At 35.0% G+C, this 21,576-nt stretch overlaps 1 protein-coding gene across 9 annotated transcripts in view; it reads right to left on the reverse strand.

Moving 5' to 3' along the window:
• Positions 1-1,259: 1,259 nt before the first annotated feature.
• LOC143240207 (uncharacterized) overlaps positions 1,260-21,576 on the reverse strand; it is a 46,177-nt gene continuing 25,860 nt past the window's right edge. For 6 of the 9 annotated variants that reach the window (XM_076482301.1, XM_076482296.1, XM_076482302.1 and 3 more), the window contains exons 3-5: positions 12,041-12,194; positions 7,880-11,689; positions 1,260-4,018 (exon numbers count right to left, since the gene is read on the reverse strand). In XM_076482301.1, coding sequence (XP_076338416.1) covers positions 3,957-4,018; positions 7,880-11,689; positions 12,041-12,194 — 4,026 coding nt within the window. In that variant the 3' untranslated portion in view covers positions 1,260-3,956. Of the gene's footprint in view, positions 4,019-5,480; positions 5,534-7,879; positions 11,690-12,040; positions 12,195-18,073; positions 18,187-21,576 lie in introns of those variants that run through there. The other 3 variants (XM_076482303.1, XM_076482304.1, XM_076482305.1) reach the window with 2 other exon arrangements.

The following is a 21,576-nucleotide window of genomic DNA, read 5'->3' on the forward strand; positions in this document are numbered from 1 at the left end:
AGGTGAGATTTAAACTCGGGGCATACAAAATAGTCAATTAACGTTATACTGTGTTACAATTATAAATGAAAGAGTCTCCTTACCAAGGATACTTTAGTATAAAATGATTCATAGAGTACAGTACCAAAAACTGTAGATGTCTTGATTGATTCTCTGTTCTTCCATGCTGAATTCTTACAAAGTAACACGTTCAACATTAAATACAAGCATTAAAAAAGTCACTACAAATACTTGTTTCTTGGGGGAGGTTTGTTTGTTTTTATGGGGAAGGGGAGAGATATGGAGGCATGGTTCTTACTGCTTTTTCCCTCCCTGCTAAGTAATGATTTTGAGCAACCTTGAAAAACTGCTTAGAATTTTTCGAGCTCTTAAGATAAGTTCAAGCTACTAATTTAGTTTTTTTTTGTAATAAGTTTACATGTTTAAAACACTCGTAGTCACGTTTCTCTTAGTCTGCTGTATAAATTCGTTGCAGTTATAATAATAATGGTGATGGATCTAGAGGAAATGGTTTGGAGAACTTCTATTAAACATGTATATAAAAAATAACCCTAGTATAAGATCACGCTCAGATTAATATAGAATCGTTCGTGAAACGTTTTGAATTTCTGTTTCGTGAGGAACGTTTTTTATATTATTTTAACCTTCATAACTTTGGTATTTTGCGGTCGTGGCACGTTAATAGTCAGACATGTTTAATTTAATACACGTTAATTCAAGACAAAAAAATAGCATATTGTCTGAAAATAATACAGTGTTAAAAATCCTTATGCCAATTCCTATTTGTTGTGACATAATTAAAATTGATGAAGTGTTGTATTTTACCAACTTAAATCTATTTCATGCTGATACAAATAACGTTTCAACCATTGCTATGTCTAACGTATCCAAGACGGCCTGAAATGTACTAAAATTACGCGAAAGGCCTTTCTGGCACTCGGTGCAGTACATATGGTATGGTTGATATATTATTAAATAAGCTTCTTTAATTTCACTCGGAAAAATTCTTCTTTATAGCTTCATTCATTCAGTGTATAAAAAAATATTTTGTGAAATACTCGTGAGATTTCAGTTATTTGCAAAAAAAATTGAATGTATTAAGAGATAAAATATTTTGTAGTCAGAAATACGTTAACGATATATAAAAGTACGACCTTCCCGAAAAATTAAAGCTGTAATTTTATACTTTAATTTACCATCTGTTCACATTGGCCAGTTCAACCTAACATTGTGAAAAGACAAACACCAATAAAACAAAGCGCGAGCTATTTATTTGTTTATTTAAAAAAAAAAAGAAAAAGAAAACAGCAGTATTTGGTGCTGAAAGCATTTTTACTTCTGCTTCATAAAAATACAGGACTCGAACACCAGCAAGAGCGAATTAAATCTGTTTGGGAAATAAATCTACAAGAACTACATTTTACCCACAATACACTATTCTTACAGTGACTGTTCTGTACAATACAGCGGCTGTGGTACGCCTACCAACAAACGTGCTAGGCCTATCACAGCACAAAAAAATCTTAACTTCCCGTTCATAACAAATCGAATAATAAAAAAAGGAAAAACTTAAAACTTTTTCTACAAATTTATTTTTACTGATCACATTATTGAAAGTCGGGTGTACAGAGGTATTGTTTTCTATATAAAACGTACAGTACGTACATATATATATATATATATATACACACACACAAATATATATGTATGTACATATACAAAGAAATATAGTAACAGAGCCATTTATTTTATTTGAAAAACTCCAAATTTTTCAAAACAAAAATGTTATTTTAGCATAATTTTGTTTGTTTTTTAAAAGGGCAACAGTAATTATATGTATAAACGTAAGGTAACATTCACTTATAGCTGATACAAGTGTATATCGTTACCTTGTTCACTCCAATATTCTGTAATGATTATTATAACATGAAAAATGGTGATTTTCTTATAATAGTACAAATAACCCGGAATAATAGCACAATTATATATCTTTGTAAAACAAGTAAAAGCTGTACAAATTATTTAAGTAATTTTACTATGTAAAATCTAACATGATTTTTGATGAACACCATAACTGTTGTCTGCTCGGTAAGGTTTCTGCTTTTACGATTGGCTTATGAGAATGTCAATAATAACTTATAGTACCAACGAAGCCCGTTCCGACTGAAATACAATGATTACTAATTTGGCACGTGACATATTTTAGACAAGAGGCTGGGGTATCGGCATCACTGAAAGCGCGTGGAAGGAAAGCGGAGGCTAAACTCTGCTTTAAAGATAAACAGCTTGAAAATAAAATCACCTACACTTTTCACCAAACTGTGTTCAAATCACACCAAGCTGCTATGCAAGACCAGATAGAGAACGTTTAGGTAATTTTGAAAAAAGGAAAGAAAAAAAGATATTTCTATAGTATTATACCGTTTTGCACGCACAAATTGTTCATCTAGTAATCATGCGTGAACGTAAAACTTTAATTAAACGCTAGCAATTTGTTAGATACTTACTTAAAATCTGACATTCCAGATTAAAATATTCCCCCACACACACAGACAAAAAGCTCGATTTTCATCGAGAATAATACTCTTATGTAACCAACAGACGCATCATTTAGAACTAACTGTCTGCCATCTTTACCTGTTCATATTCGTACATGGATTATAACGGATTGGTTATGCTAAAAATAACTTGTATTTAAAATTCTGATGAATTTATTAACCTACAAATTAAAAAAGAAGTTCGAGTTTTTTTTTTTTTTTTTCGATTTTAGGAAATAAAACTTTTGGCACAGAGAAGTTAAAACAATCACACAAGTCTATCTTTCGTAACTTACCCCTATAGATAGGTATAGTATTATGTGCCGAATATTTTGGGAAATCCTTACATAGCCGGTAACACGTGCGATGAATTATAATACCTCTATACATCCGCCTCATATGAACATAGCATTTTAATGTGCGTTACTTTTTATACACAAAGTCTGCTTTACAAACGACTCAAGCCTTTGCTAAAAACTATTAAACACTGGCAGTGTATTGGACAAAATGATATATTCGAATCAATAGACAATATATATATTTACATCATAATGTGCAGCTATTTAGTTACATTTAATACAAACAACATCGTTCGGGGCAGACCTCCATCTTCGTGGTGATATCACTCATCCTTCTATAGTAGATAAAGACGGACAAACATTATATATGACTATGTACAAAGTGGCTAGCACCTTTGGTAGTACAGTAACACTATTTACAAACAAAACTAGTTGCAAAATACATTCATGCAAATATGCGCGCTCAGACACAATTATAAACTGATAATAAACACAATCGATTTTTGAAGTTTGCGCTATGATTATACACCAATGAATAATCCCCCCCCCCCCCGGAAAAGATGGTAAAAGGTAAAAGTCAGCAGAAAAGCAAACAATGTCTCTCCTGGCACTGACTCACTCTTAGAACTTGTTGTTCACAGCTATGTACACAACTATATCAGAATATTTGGTAACAACAACCGAACAGGCTAAGTCTTTAAATTCTTCTGGCCAGTCTCTTCTGTCGACTAATTAAACGGGTTTTTAAAATGCTTCTCCAGTTTTGAGTTTTTCTTTCTTAATGCACTATGCTCTAGGACAGTCTCAAAGGATCGTTTAAAGCTTAAAAAGTGCCTTACTTAAGATACGAAATCCGGAGAATAAGAAATTCGAAATTCCAAACGATCGTTAAGACTAGTTTACGCATCCTATTTTCTACGTTGCAATGCACCAAGCCAGAAAATCAGAAATCCGGACTATTCGAGATCAACCTCTTTTTCCTTCAAACACTCCGTACAAAAGTCACTTTACTCGAAAGAGGTTTCCCAGCCTTTCAGAAACAGTCGACGGTCATACCGTAATGACCTTCAGTCCCGGAATCAAAAGGAAATCCAAATATGGTGGCAAGAGTCTTGGAGTTTCACTTGGGAGAAAAAGAGTGTAAGCTGGAAACAGCAGCGGCTTGCTGGGAGACAATCATTGCTAGAATGAATAACAAAAACATGGAATAAGATAAAACGTTCTAAACCATTTTACACAAATTCTTCCACAGTAGAACACATGTAACATTTCCTGATAAAACCAAAATAAAATCTTTGTTTTTCCCTCTAACTTCTAGACACGACTTAGCCAAATTTATGCAATTTAGCTTATTTCCGTTTTCATTTTTACAAATTAGCTTGCAGGAGAAGTTGTTACAAAGGGTACTTCTTAGAGGCCCAAAACCTTCACTCTGAATTTATCTATGACACCCCTCAAGCCTAAAATGAAAGCTACGCACAAGAACGACAACCCTACTAAGTTGTACTTTAAAAAACTTGTTTGTACAGCATCAACAAAGCTAAAAGACGATTTTTTTTTACTAGGAGGGAGAGTAAAACAGTATGTATACACTCTTCATAACTATTAACATAATTTAAACTTATTCTTTGTTGTATAAATAACTAGGACCTCTACCAAACATGCCACCTAAACTAATTTATACAGTAAAACATATTTTTATGAACTCAATTCGAACCATATCTAATGCCAATCTAAGTACGTAGTCATACTATGTTAAAAAAAAGTGTTATATGTTACGCCCGTCAAGTTTATCTTAATATTTCATTATTTACTGAATTTTAATTTTTCTAAAAATATTACAAGACATAAAGTAACTTTTGCTTATGTGAAAAATCGCATGTATACAGAAAAGAGTTGCTAGAAACACACACACACACAAAGATGCGAAAATTTACTCTTAACATAAATGTAAGTTACAGACTTATAAGACAATAACTCTTAAACTACTAACATAAGGAACAAAATGTTCACAAATATTCCATTCCTGGGAAGAAAAAATCTTATTCCACATTTCTACCGAGAGAAGTATTGAAACATAAGATTGATTCTCCAAAATAGCTTTCAGACGCCAGTTTCTTCAAAAACATTCGGTTGCTGTTAAACCTAATAAACCGTATTTTTTATGGTAATCTGTAATATTTCTGCTTGTGTATATGTGTGTGTGTGTGTCATGTTTATGTAGCTATTGTTGTTAACAAATGATTAAAAGTTTCTCTCTTTGTACTATATATTTTTAACGTTTTCAAAATCTCTAGTAAAATGAAAAGTTATTAATGTTTATCAATATTTAATTTCGCTACTGGTGTAATAGGTTAACGATAGCTTTTCTCTTCCAAGATAAAAATTACAAAATGAAATTAATTTAATGTGAAACAATAACAGTTACACACACTATACTTCAAAGTTCGATGTTTTTGTTCACGTTACTTCACAGAGAAAATTGTCCTACATGATTAAACATGAAAATTATCGAATTATATTCATGTGAAATACAGCAAAACATATTAATTTTAAATTAATACTTAGAAGTTTTTGTCTCCGTTTTAACCTGTATACTCTATTTTAATATTTGTAGTAAATGCGAAGGCACTTTCATAATTACCGTTAATTTGAAAGGACCCTGTCTTTGTGCTTGCTTCCACTGTGGTTGGGCCACTACAAATCGATCAAATTATTCATTGAATTACTATAAATATTCAGCTTCTAATCATCAACACACGAAAATATTTTCTTTATAAGAGTTTGTAATCAATTGTAACACGTTTGTAATCAACACTTTTAATTATCCAATAATACAAAAATTAAAACTCCGAACAAAATTAGCGCAGGGTTCACTGATATTAAAGCGCCACGTCTAACAAAATACTAAATCACGTTTTCAAACGTGAAATCTAACAACAATATTTTCTGATCTTAGGAATGTGACGAAAAGTAAAACAGACGACCCCTAATTTTTTTAACGTCTATATTTTCTAAACACTTAAATACAAAAACGATTATTGATGAGAAAATTCGCCTAGTACACACACCTGAAAAATATCTTTCAATATTCATTGCTACATTATTGTTCAAACAATGGAAATTAATTTTATGACAAAATATTAGATTTACCTAATTAAAAAGAAAAAAGAGAATAAACATTGTTGAAACGCCCTTTCCTGGTTAATAAATAAATGCGATAAGATAATATCGTAAGTTTATATTCAATCTGCACATTGGTACGTTTTCTCTCAATAATTTACAACAGGAAACAAATAATAGCGTGGCATTTTAAATAAAGTACGAGATGCCAATGCACCACAATAGTCAATAAGGCGTCTCCGACAAAAACTAACAGTTAGAACATAAAAAGTCAATATAAACCATGGAAAGAGAAAAAAACAACAAAAAATTGTGATAAGCCAAAACAAATATACTTAAATAGTTTGTTGATAATCGCTGTAAATCTTTGAAGTAGTATTTTTTTTAACTTGCCATTTCTTTCCATGTTTCTGTTAATAAACTAAGGTACTTCAAATTTCCTTTCTTCTCTTTATTATATAATAATGAAGTAAAATTCAATAATATCCAGTCTTACAATTTTAGCGATCTCTATCTAATTGTTGAAACAAGTGTAATAACTCGATGAATGAATGCATTTATTGGGATCAAACATTTCCAAAAGTTCCCGATAAATGTATATGTATATTTGTGAAAATAGTATGGCATAACCACATATGAATATGTTCTTTTTCTTATATATTTCAGAGCTAAATATGTATATTTTTAATTAATTAGTGTTCTTTAAATAATAATGTATACCTTATTACCTGACATTTGGCCGTTACATAATCGGGCTTCAATGTGTCATGGAGGTCGACTTTTTACTTTATTTTTTTCAGTTAAATAAATAAAAATTCACATTTTGATAAAAAGTTATCGATGCTTTAGGATTAATCCACCTTCATTCTTAATATACAATAGCTACATACTTGGAGTCTTTTTAAATCGAAAAGCAAACTTTAAATCTACAGTAATGAAAGAAAAATGTAATAGTCTTTAATTTACTTGTTTGTTTGAAGTTACGCACTGAGCTATCGATTTTGTTCCCACTAGGGGTATCGAAATCCAATTTGTGGAGTCCTAAATAAGCCTTAAAACAGCGGACTGTACTACCGTAAGACGGGGGGGGGTGTGAAAATATAGACTTTCTTCAGATTAGTAAGTAACGAATAATTTTCTACACTATCGTATGAGCTTTTGTGGAAAATTACTAAAGATTCGTTTTAAAAGATCACATATCTCAAACTCAGTGTTCCACTAAAATAAAAATAAATGTACTACTCCCTTGAGACTGCAGTGCCAATATAATAATCAGATGAAAACTGTAGGTTTTAGTAATTAAAATCATAGTAGCTCAGATAAGTGGATGCTAACAACATTAACAAATTATTTGGGTAATTTTTAATCTTAAATAAATTATTAGCGCATCAATAGTTTTATTTACGTATTTATTGTGATATATCACAGAATATGTGTGACTTCTATATAAACTGGCCAAAACATTTATGCTAGATTTTCTGTTTTAAACTTTGAATAATACAAGTTTCATTATTTCACACAAAGTAAGACAAAAGTTACTTTTTTTTTACAAATTTATGTGCAAAGTGAGACAAAGGGCATGGTTATCCATAGCTTGGAATGGACAGCCTAGAAGGAAAGCAAGCTAGTCAACAGCACCCACCGCAAAATGCTGGGTTACTCTTGTTTAACGTAGTAGTGGAATTTGACGATCACTCTAAAATGTCCCATAAAGTGCAGAACAATATTTTGCGGTAATGGGCTGTGAACCATGAGCCCGTGGTTTCACATTCTGATTACCATAACCACTTGGCCATGACAATATAAAGAACAAATGTATCGCACCCGAAATGGGTAGAAATATTACACAATTTTACCCATACATTTCTTTATTAAGCATTAGGTTAAGTTCAGTAAAGTTGCTATATAGTACATACTTACCACCGTAGGGGTCGTAAAGAGGATAGCCTACTCCCACATGGGTATGATGATGTGTATGAAGATGGCGCTGCGGTGGTAGTAGCCGAGACCTTTCCTCAGCGGTACTTGTTTCTTGTTTGGAAGAGGTTGTGGAGGTATCTGAAGCTTTATTGGACACTGCTGAGGCAACAGTAGTAACAGGTGTGGAAATAGGTCCAGGTGACATCATCGCTCTTTCTTGAAGTTCATGAATTTTGTGTGATGAATAGTGTTGAGACACTTGGTGTAATAGGTCTAAAGCTTTTGGTGCGTTAGGTGAAGATATTTTGGGTCCCAACGCATCTGTGGGGGCTTGAGAGTGAGGTGGAATATCACAAGGTCCATGAGGTACGTGATAACGAAGTTGGGGATGTAGATATGGTGACCCGCCGTAAGGGGTCCCAGAAGACATTAACATAGGATTGAGTCCAGCTCTGTACATGGGATGGCCTTCAAAAGGCATGTGGCCAAAATGTGGAGGTTGAAGGTAAGAGGGATGTAAATAAGCATATGTATTAGTTGGGGGTGGGGGAGGTCCGGTTGTTTCCATAGTTGGTTTCTGTCCCTCTGAAGTACTCTTTTTCTCACTTTTAATTTTCTCTTCACGATGGGAAGTTTCAGGTGAGTCGTGATGCTTTCCTGAGGTAGAGCTGACACTATATTTCTTGTTATTGCCTGTAACAATACCACCAGACGTAGTGGTGATGCTATGATCTTTATTGTGGGGAGACATCATATCTCTAGTTCTTGGCTTAGGACTGGAAGATATCGACCCCATTACAGACTTGTTTGGGTCACTTCTTGGAGAAGCTATGACAGATGATGTCCTGCTTATATCAGTGACCGGACTAGGTTTTCTGGAAGCTGAATGTGAAACCGGTGATGAATGTTCTTCTTTCTGATGAAGTGCGTGGGAAGCTGCTTGCTGGTCAGATTCTGACTTGTGTTGTTCCATGTACTGACTGTGTAACATGTTATATCGTTGAAGCTCTAGCTCGCGCTTATACAATCTAACGGCTTCTAACTGGTTCAGTTTGGCTTTGGTATCCATGTGTGTCTTTAGTTCGATATTTTCTTTTAATATCTGATGATTTTCAATTTGTTTTTCTTTCAGCGAAGTTAAAACTGTCGGTGGTAAAGAACTTTCTACTCTGGTAGATCCAGATGATATTCGACTGTCTTTCTCTCTTTCTTTGTGGCTACGCCCCGAGGAGCTGGGAGATGCCAACTTGTTAACAGTAAGATCAGAAGGACCTGTGGCTGTTACTGTTAATTGAATAGGAGAAACTTTCTCATTGGACATACACCTGTCTTTTAGCTCAACAGATCGAATGTCTTTTGAAAAATGTTGGTACTGTTGTCGCTCTGAATGTTCCTTTAGAAGCCTTTCTTGGTCTTTAATATATCGTTCATATTGCTTCTTGTAGTGTGGATCTGAAGCTAACAAATGCATGTGATAAGCAGGATCCAAACCACAAGGGTAACCTTGAATGTAACCATAGGGATAAGGATAGCCTTGCTGTAATGGGCCATTGCTGGAATTTCCTCCCGTTGGTGTATGTAACGGATTATTGTGTTGTTCTTCACGCACAACCTTCTGGTCACTTGTGTCTTGACTGGAATCCAGAGATTTTACTGACCATGTTTTACTTTCATTATTTTTATCAGATTCGGATTTTTTACTAGTATCCAGTTTCTCAGAACCAAGAGCTGATGCAGTCACTGAAGGTGGGGCTGATGGTATCAGATATGGAGGAGGACTGTAATAAGAATACATGCCGTAAGGACTTAAGTTTGTGGGTGTAGACTGACTTGCAATTTCCATGGTTTTATCCTCTTTATTATCCTTAGCGTCTTGCATTTCCGACTCAAGGATGGGAGCCGTTTCGTTATCATCAGAAATGTCAGAGTATGCTGGGCTTTGAACGTTTTCACTAATATTGTTGGGATCCATTGAATTTTTTTCTAAATGAGGTTCGGTGGTATTCTTCATAGTCGTACTAGTTAGTGAAGGTTCTTGATGGTCTTTACACGCTCTATTAATAGGGTTTAAATTTATGTTTTGCAAAGGATCAACTTGAAAGGGGTGAACTAAGGATGTTTTTGGTCCTTCCCCAGGTTTTCTGTCAGGATTCCCAGTCGATGACACTTTTTTGTCTTTATCTTTGCTTTTCTTTTTGTGTTTACTTTTTTCTTTCTTCAAACTTTCTAAAACTGGATTTATTGTTGACGGTTCTCCTAATATTGTCGGTTTTGGTTGAATCGGCTTTAAAGATGAAGTTACCAATGAGTGTCCACTATGACCATATGTGTGATGAGTGGTTGGAATACTAGTTGCTATGGTAATCATTTGACCAGCAGGGGCAGGTACTATTGGCCTAATAGTAGGAGATGATGAGCTTTTCAGCTTTGATTTATCTACCTTATCCTGTTTAGTCCTATTCTTTTCCAGCATTAAAGATACTGGAATTCCAGCAGATGGCAAAGATGTAGATGTCACTGTATTTAATGTGCTTGTTGAAGGGACTTGACGTATAGTAGATAATGATGTGGGTATTCCTGAGCTTATGACTGCAGTTGTGGTTGCTAGTATATTATGCTGATTTTGACTTTGCCCAAATGAAAAGAAATGAGAAGTTGGAATGCTAACAGTTACAGACGGAATACTTGTGGTTGTTATAGCGTTTATTAGCGTGCTAGATGGAAGATTGGATACTGTGGTGGTACTCAGGACCTGAGAGGAAGCGTTCGAAATTGACAGAGACACGGCAGACTGTAGTTCCGGAGCAACTGTTGAACTGGAGGACACTGGTGCACAGGGCATGAGGGGCTTCAAAGACACATTCAACTCATCTACCGATTCAGAAGGCACTAATTTCTGTGTCTGGACTGTAGAAGACGATAAACCAGGCGAAGAAGCAAACTGGATAACTGGACTACTCTTACACGACACTTGTTGTCCACTGACTGCTAATATTGAGATAGGTGGTTTATCCGAAGACATATCCTCGTTTTCTATTCCAGAAGAAGCCACAGAATGCTCACTCTGCTGACCGGTCCTCGTAAAAAGCGGACTAGGTGACGCTGAACTTCGAGTAGAAGGTGCAGGACTAGGGGGTACACTAGAAGGCTCTTGCATACTTTCATCGTTATCAGAACTGTTCGTAACGTCTTTTGTCTCCTCTGTACTTCCTTCGTCTACCTTACCTGAATCTGAGCTACTGTGGGCATGAGACTGATGGTAACGTAGACCATTGATATGTTTGTACTTCTTTTTACAATTAGGTTCGGGGCACTCAATCAGAGATGGTGAATTGGGCTGAGGAAGTTCTGCGCTAGGTGTAGAGATACTAGTCTGTGTGGGTGTGCAGTGTATCTGAGATCGATTTCTTTTAGTATTCTTCACTTCATTCGGTGGTGGATTTACCTCCATATCTGTTGTTCTTCCCTTCCTCTTGCCAACTCCAGATGCGCCACTATCACTTTTTGCTGGACTACTAGGTACAGTAAAACCTGAAGAAGAGTTAGAGGTATTATTACTACTGACAACATTTCTTCGCCCTTTACCGCTTCGAAGTTTGCTTTGAACTGTCCTGGTTTCAGAAAAGTTTACTTCACTAGAAGAATTAGAAGAGCCTCTGCCTCTTTTCCCACGACCTTTTGCGGATTTGGCATCTATATCACTCGTAGGAGAGTCGCAGAATCTTGGAGGAGCCCAATCATGTTTGGTACAGTCAAGTAATGTTCCCACGTAGGTCTTCCCTCTCCACGTTACATTCACTACCAGAACACCTACAGAGACAAAAAAGGTTTTGTAAGGAAAGAATGAATGACACTACTTAATGACAAAGTTGGTGTATAGTTTAGAAGTATGAACAACGTTTTAATAAGTAATTACTAGAACAGATGTGACATCTTCATGTGTATCTTTGTATTACACCACGTCACCTAATAGGAGGGGGTGGGTGGAGGTGCGTGCACAAGAAACCGTATTTATTAAAGAGTAGTTTGGATAATAAAAGTTTGGGAGAAGCTTTTTTAACGTATAAACCTTACCGATGGCATAGTTTTTATAAAATGTAAATCTTACAACTCTCAATGACATAGACGAAGATAAAACCAATGTTGAAACCAATTAAATACCTCCGTCTGTCTCCTGCCAAACAATGCCTTCTAACATTACGCTGGTTCCTGGTTCGCACGGTCCTAGACACTCTGGTTCTGTCAGGGTTCCTACGCTGGTGGAAGTACTACTGTCTTTTGTTCCACGAGCACATAGAAGACCATCCACATAAACCTATAAACATAAAGTTCAAATCGTTCAATCCCTCGATATCTAACTCAGACACTAATATGTTCATGAATCATTGGTAATGGAAGTTTGGTTAATGAAATAATAATTTAAAAATTCACTGACTAGCCTCTAATATTAATGTCTATATTTATATACTAAGACTATCCTATCTGCCGCCGTTACTAATTCAGAATTATTAACCAGATAGTCATCATCACCCTAACACCCAACATCCTTGCTAAAAGTGTCGTTCGTTTGTTTGTTAAATTTCGCGCAAAGCTAATCGAAGATACCAGCGCTAGCCGTCACTAATTTTGGTAGACTAGTAGGAAAGCAGCATGTCAAAAATCACCCACTGCCAACACTTTGGTTACTCTTTACTGACAGAAAGAGCAAACATGTTGGGCGAAGATTTAAAATGGAATGTTCTAACCAGGCCCCACCCACATTAAGGAATTGATCGACACTATTATAAAGCATTTACACTGAAAACTTTGGGATATCACAAGGATTAAAGCCTGACTCGAAAATTCCGAAATCCACATTTTTATCAAAGGGCCAATGTGCATTCCTAAAGTTAGTAACTGATTGACATATCATTTTTTTTCAATGTGTAATGTATGTCTTTTGTTATATTAGAAGCATTTAGTACTACAGACGTTATCGAAGCTTAAAAGGTAAAATTGAAAATAATAATGAAGTGAATTAATGTTTTCTCGCATTCAAATGGTAAACGTCATACTTTATTATATTAATTTTTTCTCTTAGATTTTATTTTTAAAATCCTTAAAGCTAGAGCCACATAGTAGTATTTTTCATGTGATTTAATTCCATAAACAATTATAAACAGCAAAATGTGACATATGAATATAAGGCAATGTTGAAGAAGGTACAATGTTCTCTTTTCTACAAACATTAATAACCTACACTGCTGGCCAAAATCTTAATGTCAATGTACATAAAGAGAATAATATGCATTTTGCGTTGTTAGACACACCCACTCGTTTGAGTAGAGCTTGGAAAAATGAAAATAAGAAAAGGGAAAATTAAAATAAAACACTTTTTTAGCATTTAATAGAAAAGACGTGAACATTATGAAATTAGCCTAAATACTAGCTGGTAAAAAGTTTAAGACCATACTGAAATGAAGCGTCAATAGATGAACACGTAACGAAACTCAGTCATTTGTGTTCAAGCATGAGCGTTCTCGACATCTCCTGTGTTACACTGGGTAAAAACATGGCAAAGGCTAAAAAGTTGACAGAGTTTGAACGTGGCAGAATTGTCGAGCTGCAAAAGCAAGGTCTCTCTCAACGTGCCATCGTTGGTGAGATTGGGCGTAGTAAAACTACTGTTAAAAATTTCTTAAAAGACCCTGAGGGATACGGAACGAGAATTTCAAGTGGTAGGCCCAAGAAACTTTCGTCGGCGTTGAGCAGGAGGCTTCAACGTATTGTCCGGCAAGACACCAGGCGATCGTCGAACCAGATTAAGGCTCTTACGGACAAAGAATGCAGCTCAAGAACAACAAGACGGCATCTACGAGAGAAAGGCTTTAAAAACCGTAAACGTCTTCAAAGGCTACGCCTCCTTCCACACCACAAAACAAGGCGGTTAAATTTTGCTGAGAAGCACCAAACATGGAACGTAGAAAAGTGGACGAAGGTTTTGTTCTCTGATGAGAAAAAAAATTAATCTGGATGGTCCAGATAGCTTCCAACGTTACTGGCACGATAAGAATATCCCACCGGAGACATTTTCTACACGACACAGTGGAGGAGGTTCCATCATGATCTGGGGTGCTTTCTCCTTCCATGGAACAATGGAGCTTCATGTTGTACAGGGGCGTCAAACAGCAGCTGGCTACATTGGCATGTTGGAGAGAGCATCCTTATTGACTGAAGGCCCACACTTGTGTGGAAATGACTGAATCTTTTAGCAGAACAACGCTGTAATCCACAATGCCCGCAGAACAAAGGACTTTCTCATGGTGAATAACGTGATTCTTTTGGACCATCCAGCGTGTTCGCCCAAACAGAACCCAATTGAAAATTGGGAAGTCTGTAGAAATGGACGTCAATTCCAAACAGTGCATGATCTTCGTGGAGCCATCTTCACCACTTGGAATAACATTCCAGTCAGCCTTCTGCAAACGTTGAAATCGACCATGTCAAAACGAATTTTTGAAGTTATTCGCAATGACGGCCGTGCAACTCACTATTGAGACGTCTTGTTGGGCATTTTCTACCCTGTTTGGGACTTTTTTTTGGTATGGTCTTAAACTTTTGACCAGCTAGTATTTATGCTAATTTCATAGTGTTCACATTTTCTCTATTAACTGCTAAAAAGTTTATTTTTATTTTCCCTTTTCTTATTTTCAACTTTCGAAGTTATAGTCAAATAAGTCTAACAACGCAAAATGCATATTTTTTCTTTATGTTCATTGGCCTTAAGATTTTGGCCAGCAGTGTATATACAACCAACATCGAAGTTTTCAGAAATACGTTTTCCTCAGAAAGCGCTGTTCACAATTCGGTGAACATAGAATCGATCGTATGCATGTAAACGTGTTGTCCCAGGCTTTCGACGTCATTATTCTATAGCTTCTAAGACAATTAGAATAATAAACAAAGATTGTGAACGCTGTTGCATCGTTCCCTCTTCTCTGGTACATTATGAACTGAAATCTTACCTTACATACATACATATCCATCTACGTAAATCGTGTGCATCTCTCGTTACATAATGCAGCGGTTCTGAAGTAAAATAGAAGTTCATATTATGTGTGTACAGATTTTCAAATTTTCATGTTGAAGTACAACACAGACGACCTTATCGTGTGATTCCTCCTAAAGAACGTTCGTGTTGATGAAATTCAACACCAGCACAAAGCTCGTAAATCTTTAACTGATAGTTAGTAAGGATGTCATGTGAAACATTAAACATTTGTAAAGTAATGATACGTATACACAAAACGGACACTGTGAATTAAGAAGAGATACACGTAATGAAACATCAAGCGATTACGATTATTTCTATTTATATGGTTTTTATTTGTTGTTAAACAAATCCTAGCGCTATATATATATACCCGTTTTCCTTATCTGCAGCGTCGTATTACAAGTGTGAATGATTTATGCAAATAACTTCTGTTAACATTTACATTACTTCCCGAACTAAAGGTCACACTTATTAAATGCAAATAAGCTCCCATTGAACTCCTCTGATTGACGCACGATGATTGTTTAGAACAGTTGGCTTTAACTGACTTAAATATCCCACTTTTTTGAGGTTATGAACTCGTATAGCCAAGCCAGCTTTGAAAACCTAATTATTCTGTAAGGAAAGGAAGGACATTCACAGTAAGGGTTGCGTAAGAAGTTTCCATAACAATTAAGAACAAACAAAAAAAAACTCGGACAAAATTCTTAATTAAGAGTCTTCGTGCATTTTATATTTCTGAAACTGTGTATTTTAATTTATGAATCTTATATTGAAAGATATATTTCTTTCATAAGTTATTAGACAGAGAGAGATCGCTAAACTTATATTTGAATATGGAAAATGAGATTCTATGGTTCGAAAAATATCTGTTATTAACCACAAAGCTACACCACGGGCAAACTTCGCTTACCCACCACAAGTATCGAAACTCGGTTTTAGATCACTAAGCTTACATTTAAATTTGGAAAATACAATTCTGTAATTCGAAAAAATGAGCAAAGTTTGCTGTGCCCATTGGAAGTGTCGAAACTCGGGTTTTAGCAGCGAGAGCCTTAAGCCTTGGGCTGTGGAGCCCAAAGATTAGAAACTCAAACTTACAAATTTAATATGGCTTAGTTATTTTAATTAATATCTCCTAGTCATTTAAATAATGCAAGGCCTGGCATGGCCAGGTGGTTGAGGCATTCGACTCGTAATCCGAGGATCGCGGGTTCGAATCCCCGTCACACCAAACATGCTGGCCATTTCAGCCGTGGGGGCATTATAATGTGATAGTCAATCCCACTATTCGTTGGTAAAAGAGTAGTCCAAGAGTTGGCGGTGGGTGGTGATGACTATCTGCCTTCTCGCTAGTCTTACACTGCTAAATTAGGGATGGCTAGCACAGATAGCCCTTGAGTAGTTTTGTGCGAAATTAAAAAAAAACAATCAAACTTATTTCTAACATCAGTATCCATGGTAAATATGTAAATTAGTATCAAACTAGTTTTCATAATTAAGTACAAAAACAATATCTCATTAGATTTTCTAAACGGGACCGGTATATATTTAAGACGTTTTGGTAGTTTAGAAAATCGAACGTGAAGTTAGCATATGTTTTAACATACGTTTTAACACAGAAAAATCAGTGTTATTCACAATCCCATAGACGAAATATTGTAGTAACTACAATTCATCTCTTGTGGAAGTTACAAGCCAATATCCTAAATTTCACCCGGAACTGTTACCTTATCATTTTAGAATAGTTTTAAGGAAGTGTATTTTTGGTGAATTTGACGCTTTACCTTTTAATTATTTTCACCAATTAATTTTAGTAAAGCATGTAAAAGAAAGAGTTCCTGTTCGTCAGAGAAAACGTTAGGTAATGAAGCCACTGATACAGGTAAGAATAAAAGGTTTGTTTCAAATATTCGCTCAAAGTTACCCAAGAGCTATTTATCTGTGCTAGTCGTTCCTAATTTTGTAATAACAAACTAGCACCCACCACAAGTGTTAAGATTACTCATATCTAATGCTTAGAATTAATCGTCACTCTTAAAACCCACCCACGAGCTGAGCGAGGTGTTGTGGTAACGAGACGAGAACCATTGACCCTCGGTACCACGGTTCAGTTTCATAACCACTAAGTCACAGTCGGACATTAATGCAGGGTAATCTCGAGAATTTACTATTACCCACGTAGATCAGATGCCTAATTAAAATTTAAGTAAAGTGAGAAGCGTTAATTGAAACCCAGTGTTTAATTTCTAGTTTAAAAAAAGTACTGCATTCCTAGTGACCTGTGTATGTGTGTGTGGGGGGGGGGGTTGGAGGATAAGAATTTAGTCAGGATGGAGATGGAGGAGAATTATGTAATTGACCACATCAAATATCATTTTACAATGTAACCGAGGCTGTCTAAAAATTAATTATAATCTTTCAACCTTTAATTAAAAACTATCTCAAACTGGTTCCGTACCCTGGATATGGAAGAAATTAAGCACTGCTGAAACCTAACCGTAATATTACATTTATAGTATTATAAAATCAGCTCCAAGATATAAAAGATACGGTGGATTAGATTTTAGTAAAAAAGAGAGAGAGCGCGTGGCCTTTTTTTAATCATACATATAGATTTTTCAGTACTCCTATTAATTTGATGGAATCTACTGCACTATGTTTGACCACAAGTTTATTACTACATAATGGTGGAATTATATACTATACTCTTAGGTTTTCTTTGAATTTATTTTACTTATTCGTGTTTACAGAGAAAGTATAATTTTTAATTTTTTTTCTTCATGCTTAGATTCTACTTTAGAAGAAATAGTACTTAAAATAAAACCCAGAGCATAATGAAGGAAACAAAAATCACTAATGTTTTGAGAAGATAAAAAGTACAGAAAACTAAACAAACACGTCATACACACGTATACACGACAGTAGCGCCCCTATTGAAGAAATATTTAAGCTCATAACAGTGAGGGCAAACTGCAATGTCTCTTATCAAATAGAATAAAGGACGTTTAAAATATGCAGTGTCGTGTATACTAGCTAACTTAACATAAAAAAAAAAAAAAAACAGATAGCCAGCTCATTGCGCAGCTTTGTTTCGTAGCAAGCATCAAATATAGGCTCACCTTTGATTGTATTTCTTAAAATCAATAAATTACACCTACCCGATATTCTACTCGGCCGTCGTTACTAATCACGTACAACTTCATAAAAAAAGACAGTCTTTATCGTACTTTTATTAAATAGTTCAAATACACTTCCAACACTTAAGTCTTCGAAAGAGTAATTACTAAGTAGAACAAGCCTTTATTTTTTAGCTGTGATTTATCATTAAATTTTATCGCTCTGTAAACAGGAGTATCGAGTTACAACCGGTTTTTATGTATTTGTGCAACAGGGCAAATCGTTACAACACAAATAGTCTTCGTTTGGTTAGTTATAACTGGTACGACTGTACATAGCATTTATCGATCGATCATGTCACTTAGGCAAAAGGAAATGCATACATGCGCCCTTGATAGGCAACACTGCCCATTTATAGATAAATTCTTCTTATGGTTTTTAACCCGGCATTAAATATTAATACTTTCTACTATTTCATCCCAAAACATCAAGTCATCTCCTATTGAACAGAAGCAATGAAAAGGTAATAGCACTGTTCACAGATAGACAGACCAGTTTCTCGTCTCAAAGAAAGAAAAGTTACAATATTGATCAACATTTTCTCGCTCGATGCGAGCGAGTTACATACAGAATTTAACGAGCTTTTACTTTTTAAAGTAAAAAGTACGTAGCAATGCAACTTTGAAAGTTTGTACTGTATGAAAAATGCAGGGAAATAAAATTAGATTTAACGGTTTAATGCACTTCAAGCTCAAAATAAATGTCTGATGGGATCATTCCAAGTAGTGTCTACTGGTGTTTATTTGTTAGCTTACTTCCAAAGAATATATATATATATATATAAACAACATTAGAATTACTGTAACATACACACTCACACACGTATCATATTTGTGCAAGTGGAAATAAATTATTATAATAGTACAAGTACCGTACGGCTATTAATTTTTTACATTTATCTGCTGAGTTGGGCAAAGTTCGTGTTTCAGAAACAGCGTATCAGAAAAGCAGATACAAAGGTAGGTGTATATAATTGTGTTATATATACAACAATGCTGATTAAACACATTAATACTATAAAAATAATTAATTTTAGCTCCATCAACTCTAAAGAAAAATCCTACAATATATCTTTATTTATTCATACGTATGCTTAAAATATATCCAACCTCTAGTTAGTCTAAAGCTATATATTATGTAATGTATTCAACTATTTAATGCCATCAAAAATGTCTGGAAATAAATATATTAAAAAATGTATAACCGGGGTTCGAAACCATATCATTATTCCAGAAAACTAATTCGAGTGATTTAAATTTCTTTTATTTATATATTTCTCGTGATTTTTTCTCTAGAAATTGTTTCAAAACTAGTTCTGTTGATATCGTGCGAGATACGAACGTTCGCTGATTTGAACTTGCGCCAATTAAATTTTTTCTTAGCAAAACTGATAAACAGTTCCATAACGTAAATATTTCACATCATGACTGCAACAAAGAAGAAACATGACGAGGCCAGAGGGGTTGAAATAGAATACAATGAGCAACATGAGGAAAAGAGTTAAACATTGTCCTTGTCTAAGGGTCGTTACTTCAGGTGAAGGATCGAAGTGCGAACACAGCTGTTGTTAGAAAGCAGAAACGTAAACGGAAAAGTAAGGGTGGCTCTCTCTGTTTAAACTGCTTCGTGTTTTATTGCATCACCCAACAACCAGAACACTATCTAATTAATCATGGTGCCTTTGTACACGTGTGGGCATATTATTATAACTTCTGGCACTATTTATATGGATGAGAAAAGACAAATGGAGATTCTTTCATGTTGCAATTATTTAATCAGACATTTTAAAATATTTATAATATTATTCTAGAACAATTTATACCTACCAAAAATTAATTTTCCGAGTGTTTAATTATACAGTTGTGTCTTGTTGGGATTGTAATCTGGGAAGGAACACCAGGAAGCAATGTTTATATCTTTCACTTGTTTTTGCAATGTAGTAAAAGATGCAGAACTGCAAGACAAAGTGACCATTCAATTGCAAATATATTAGCCCTCTCTCTCACTCTCTTTGAGTGTATTTACCTGCGATGGACAGAACTCAGACAGCAAATTATGTAACTTGTACGTTGTAAGTTGTACGGTGATGATACACACAGATCTGAAAACAATTAACAACTAAACAGCTATTATTCGTATGAAACATCTACGCGTCCAACATCCAATATTGCGGTTCCTGTGAGGACTATACAGAAGGAACTTTCAATATCAAATCTTCTTTGGATCCGGGACTTAACCCTTTTCAATTACATCACAAGACTGTTAGCTACAACAGAAAGCCCCACAGTTTCATATCTTTAGATATATATCCCTTGAAACCGAGTTTCGATACTGTAGGAGGCATAACACAAATAACTATTTGCACTGAAAAGCTCTCTCTGTACGACATTAAATATTTCCAACACTGAACTGTTAGGCTTGTTTCCTTGAATCACGGAATCTGATGTAAAATATAATTAAAAATTGTTTATCGTTTGTTGAGTTTTTAGTTGAATACAGTAATCAAACACAATTACTTGCTACATCAGTAATAAATTTCAAACTTTACTATATTTTATCCAGTTAAAAAGGTTTATTATTAATTGCAAAGTTACACAATGGGCTCTCTGTGCTGCGCACCCAACAGGTATCGAAACCACGATTTTAAGGAAAAATACCAAATTTCATTTATACAAATATGTTTAAAATCAGTGTAGTTCAACGCCAGGAGTGACACTTATTTCGTTGGCCTCATTCGCCGACAGTAGCAATGTGGTACAGAATACGAATTATTAACAAACATGTTAAAAAACACAAAAGTACCACAGTAAGGGGTTTTGAACCCTCTTAGGAGTATCGGGCGTGCCCAAGAAGCCCCGAAACCTTCGTAGTTAGGGTTCGGGAATTTGGAAAGCGTTCATTAAAGGGAAGATAGACACAAGCCATTTTATACAATGTGAATTATGCAGAGTGACTTTTCTGTACCAGCAACAATCTATTTTCTTAAAACGTTTTATGAGTGCAACACTTAAATAATTAATATAAGCATTAGCAGTTAATAAGGATCACGTGAATAATGCCAATTCTAATGAGGTCGTTCTAAAAGCACTTCAATTAGCATGTTTGCTATAAAACAAAATTATTAGGGTTAGTACTGCTAAGATGTATATTCGATAGGCCTTCCCTTTCTTTTTGTTCATAGACGTATAATACAAAGAAAAAAACTACACTAAATCAAATTTATGTATGTTCCTAGCCTCTGGTGATTACAACGCATAAAGTCCACTTTAAAAGTTATATTTTACAAACAGTAGTACCTCCACTTAGATCGCGACTCGAAAATAATACGTTTTACTTCTATGAAACTTTGGTCACTTGCCCTGTTCTTTTCTAAACACTCCCCAAATATAATAATGGAATAAACGGGTGTCTAGACAACAGTATAACAGCACCGTGCCTGCAAGGGGAAGAACTTGATCAATAACTACTTCATACCAATGTTTTA

Source organism: Tachypleus tridentatus, chromosome 13 (genome assembly GCF_004210375.1).
Source record: "Tachypleus tridentatus isolate NWPU-2018 chromosome 13, ASM421037v1, whole genome shotgun sequence".
In the NCBI taxonomy this organism is placed as follows: Eukaryota; Metazoa; Arthropoda; class Merostomata; order Xiphosura; family Limulidae; genus Tachypleus; species Tachypleus tridentatus.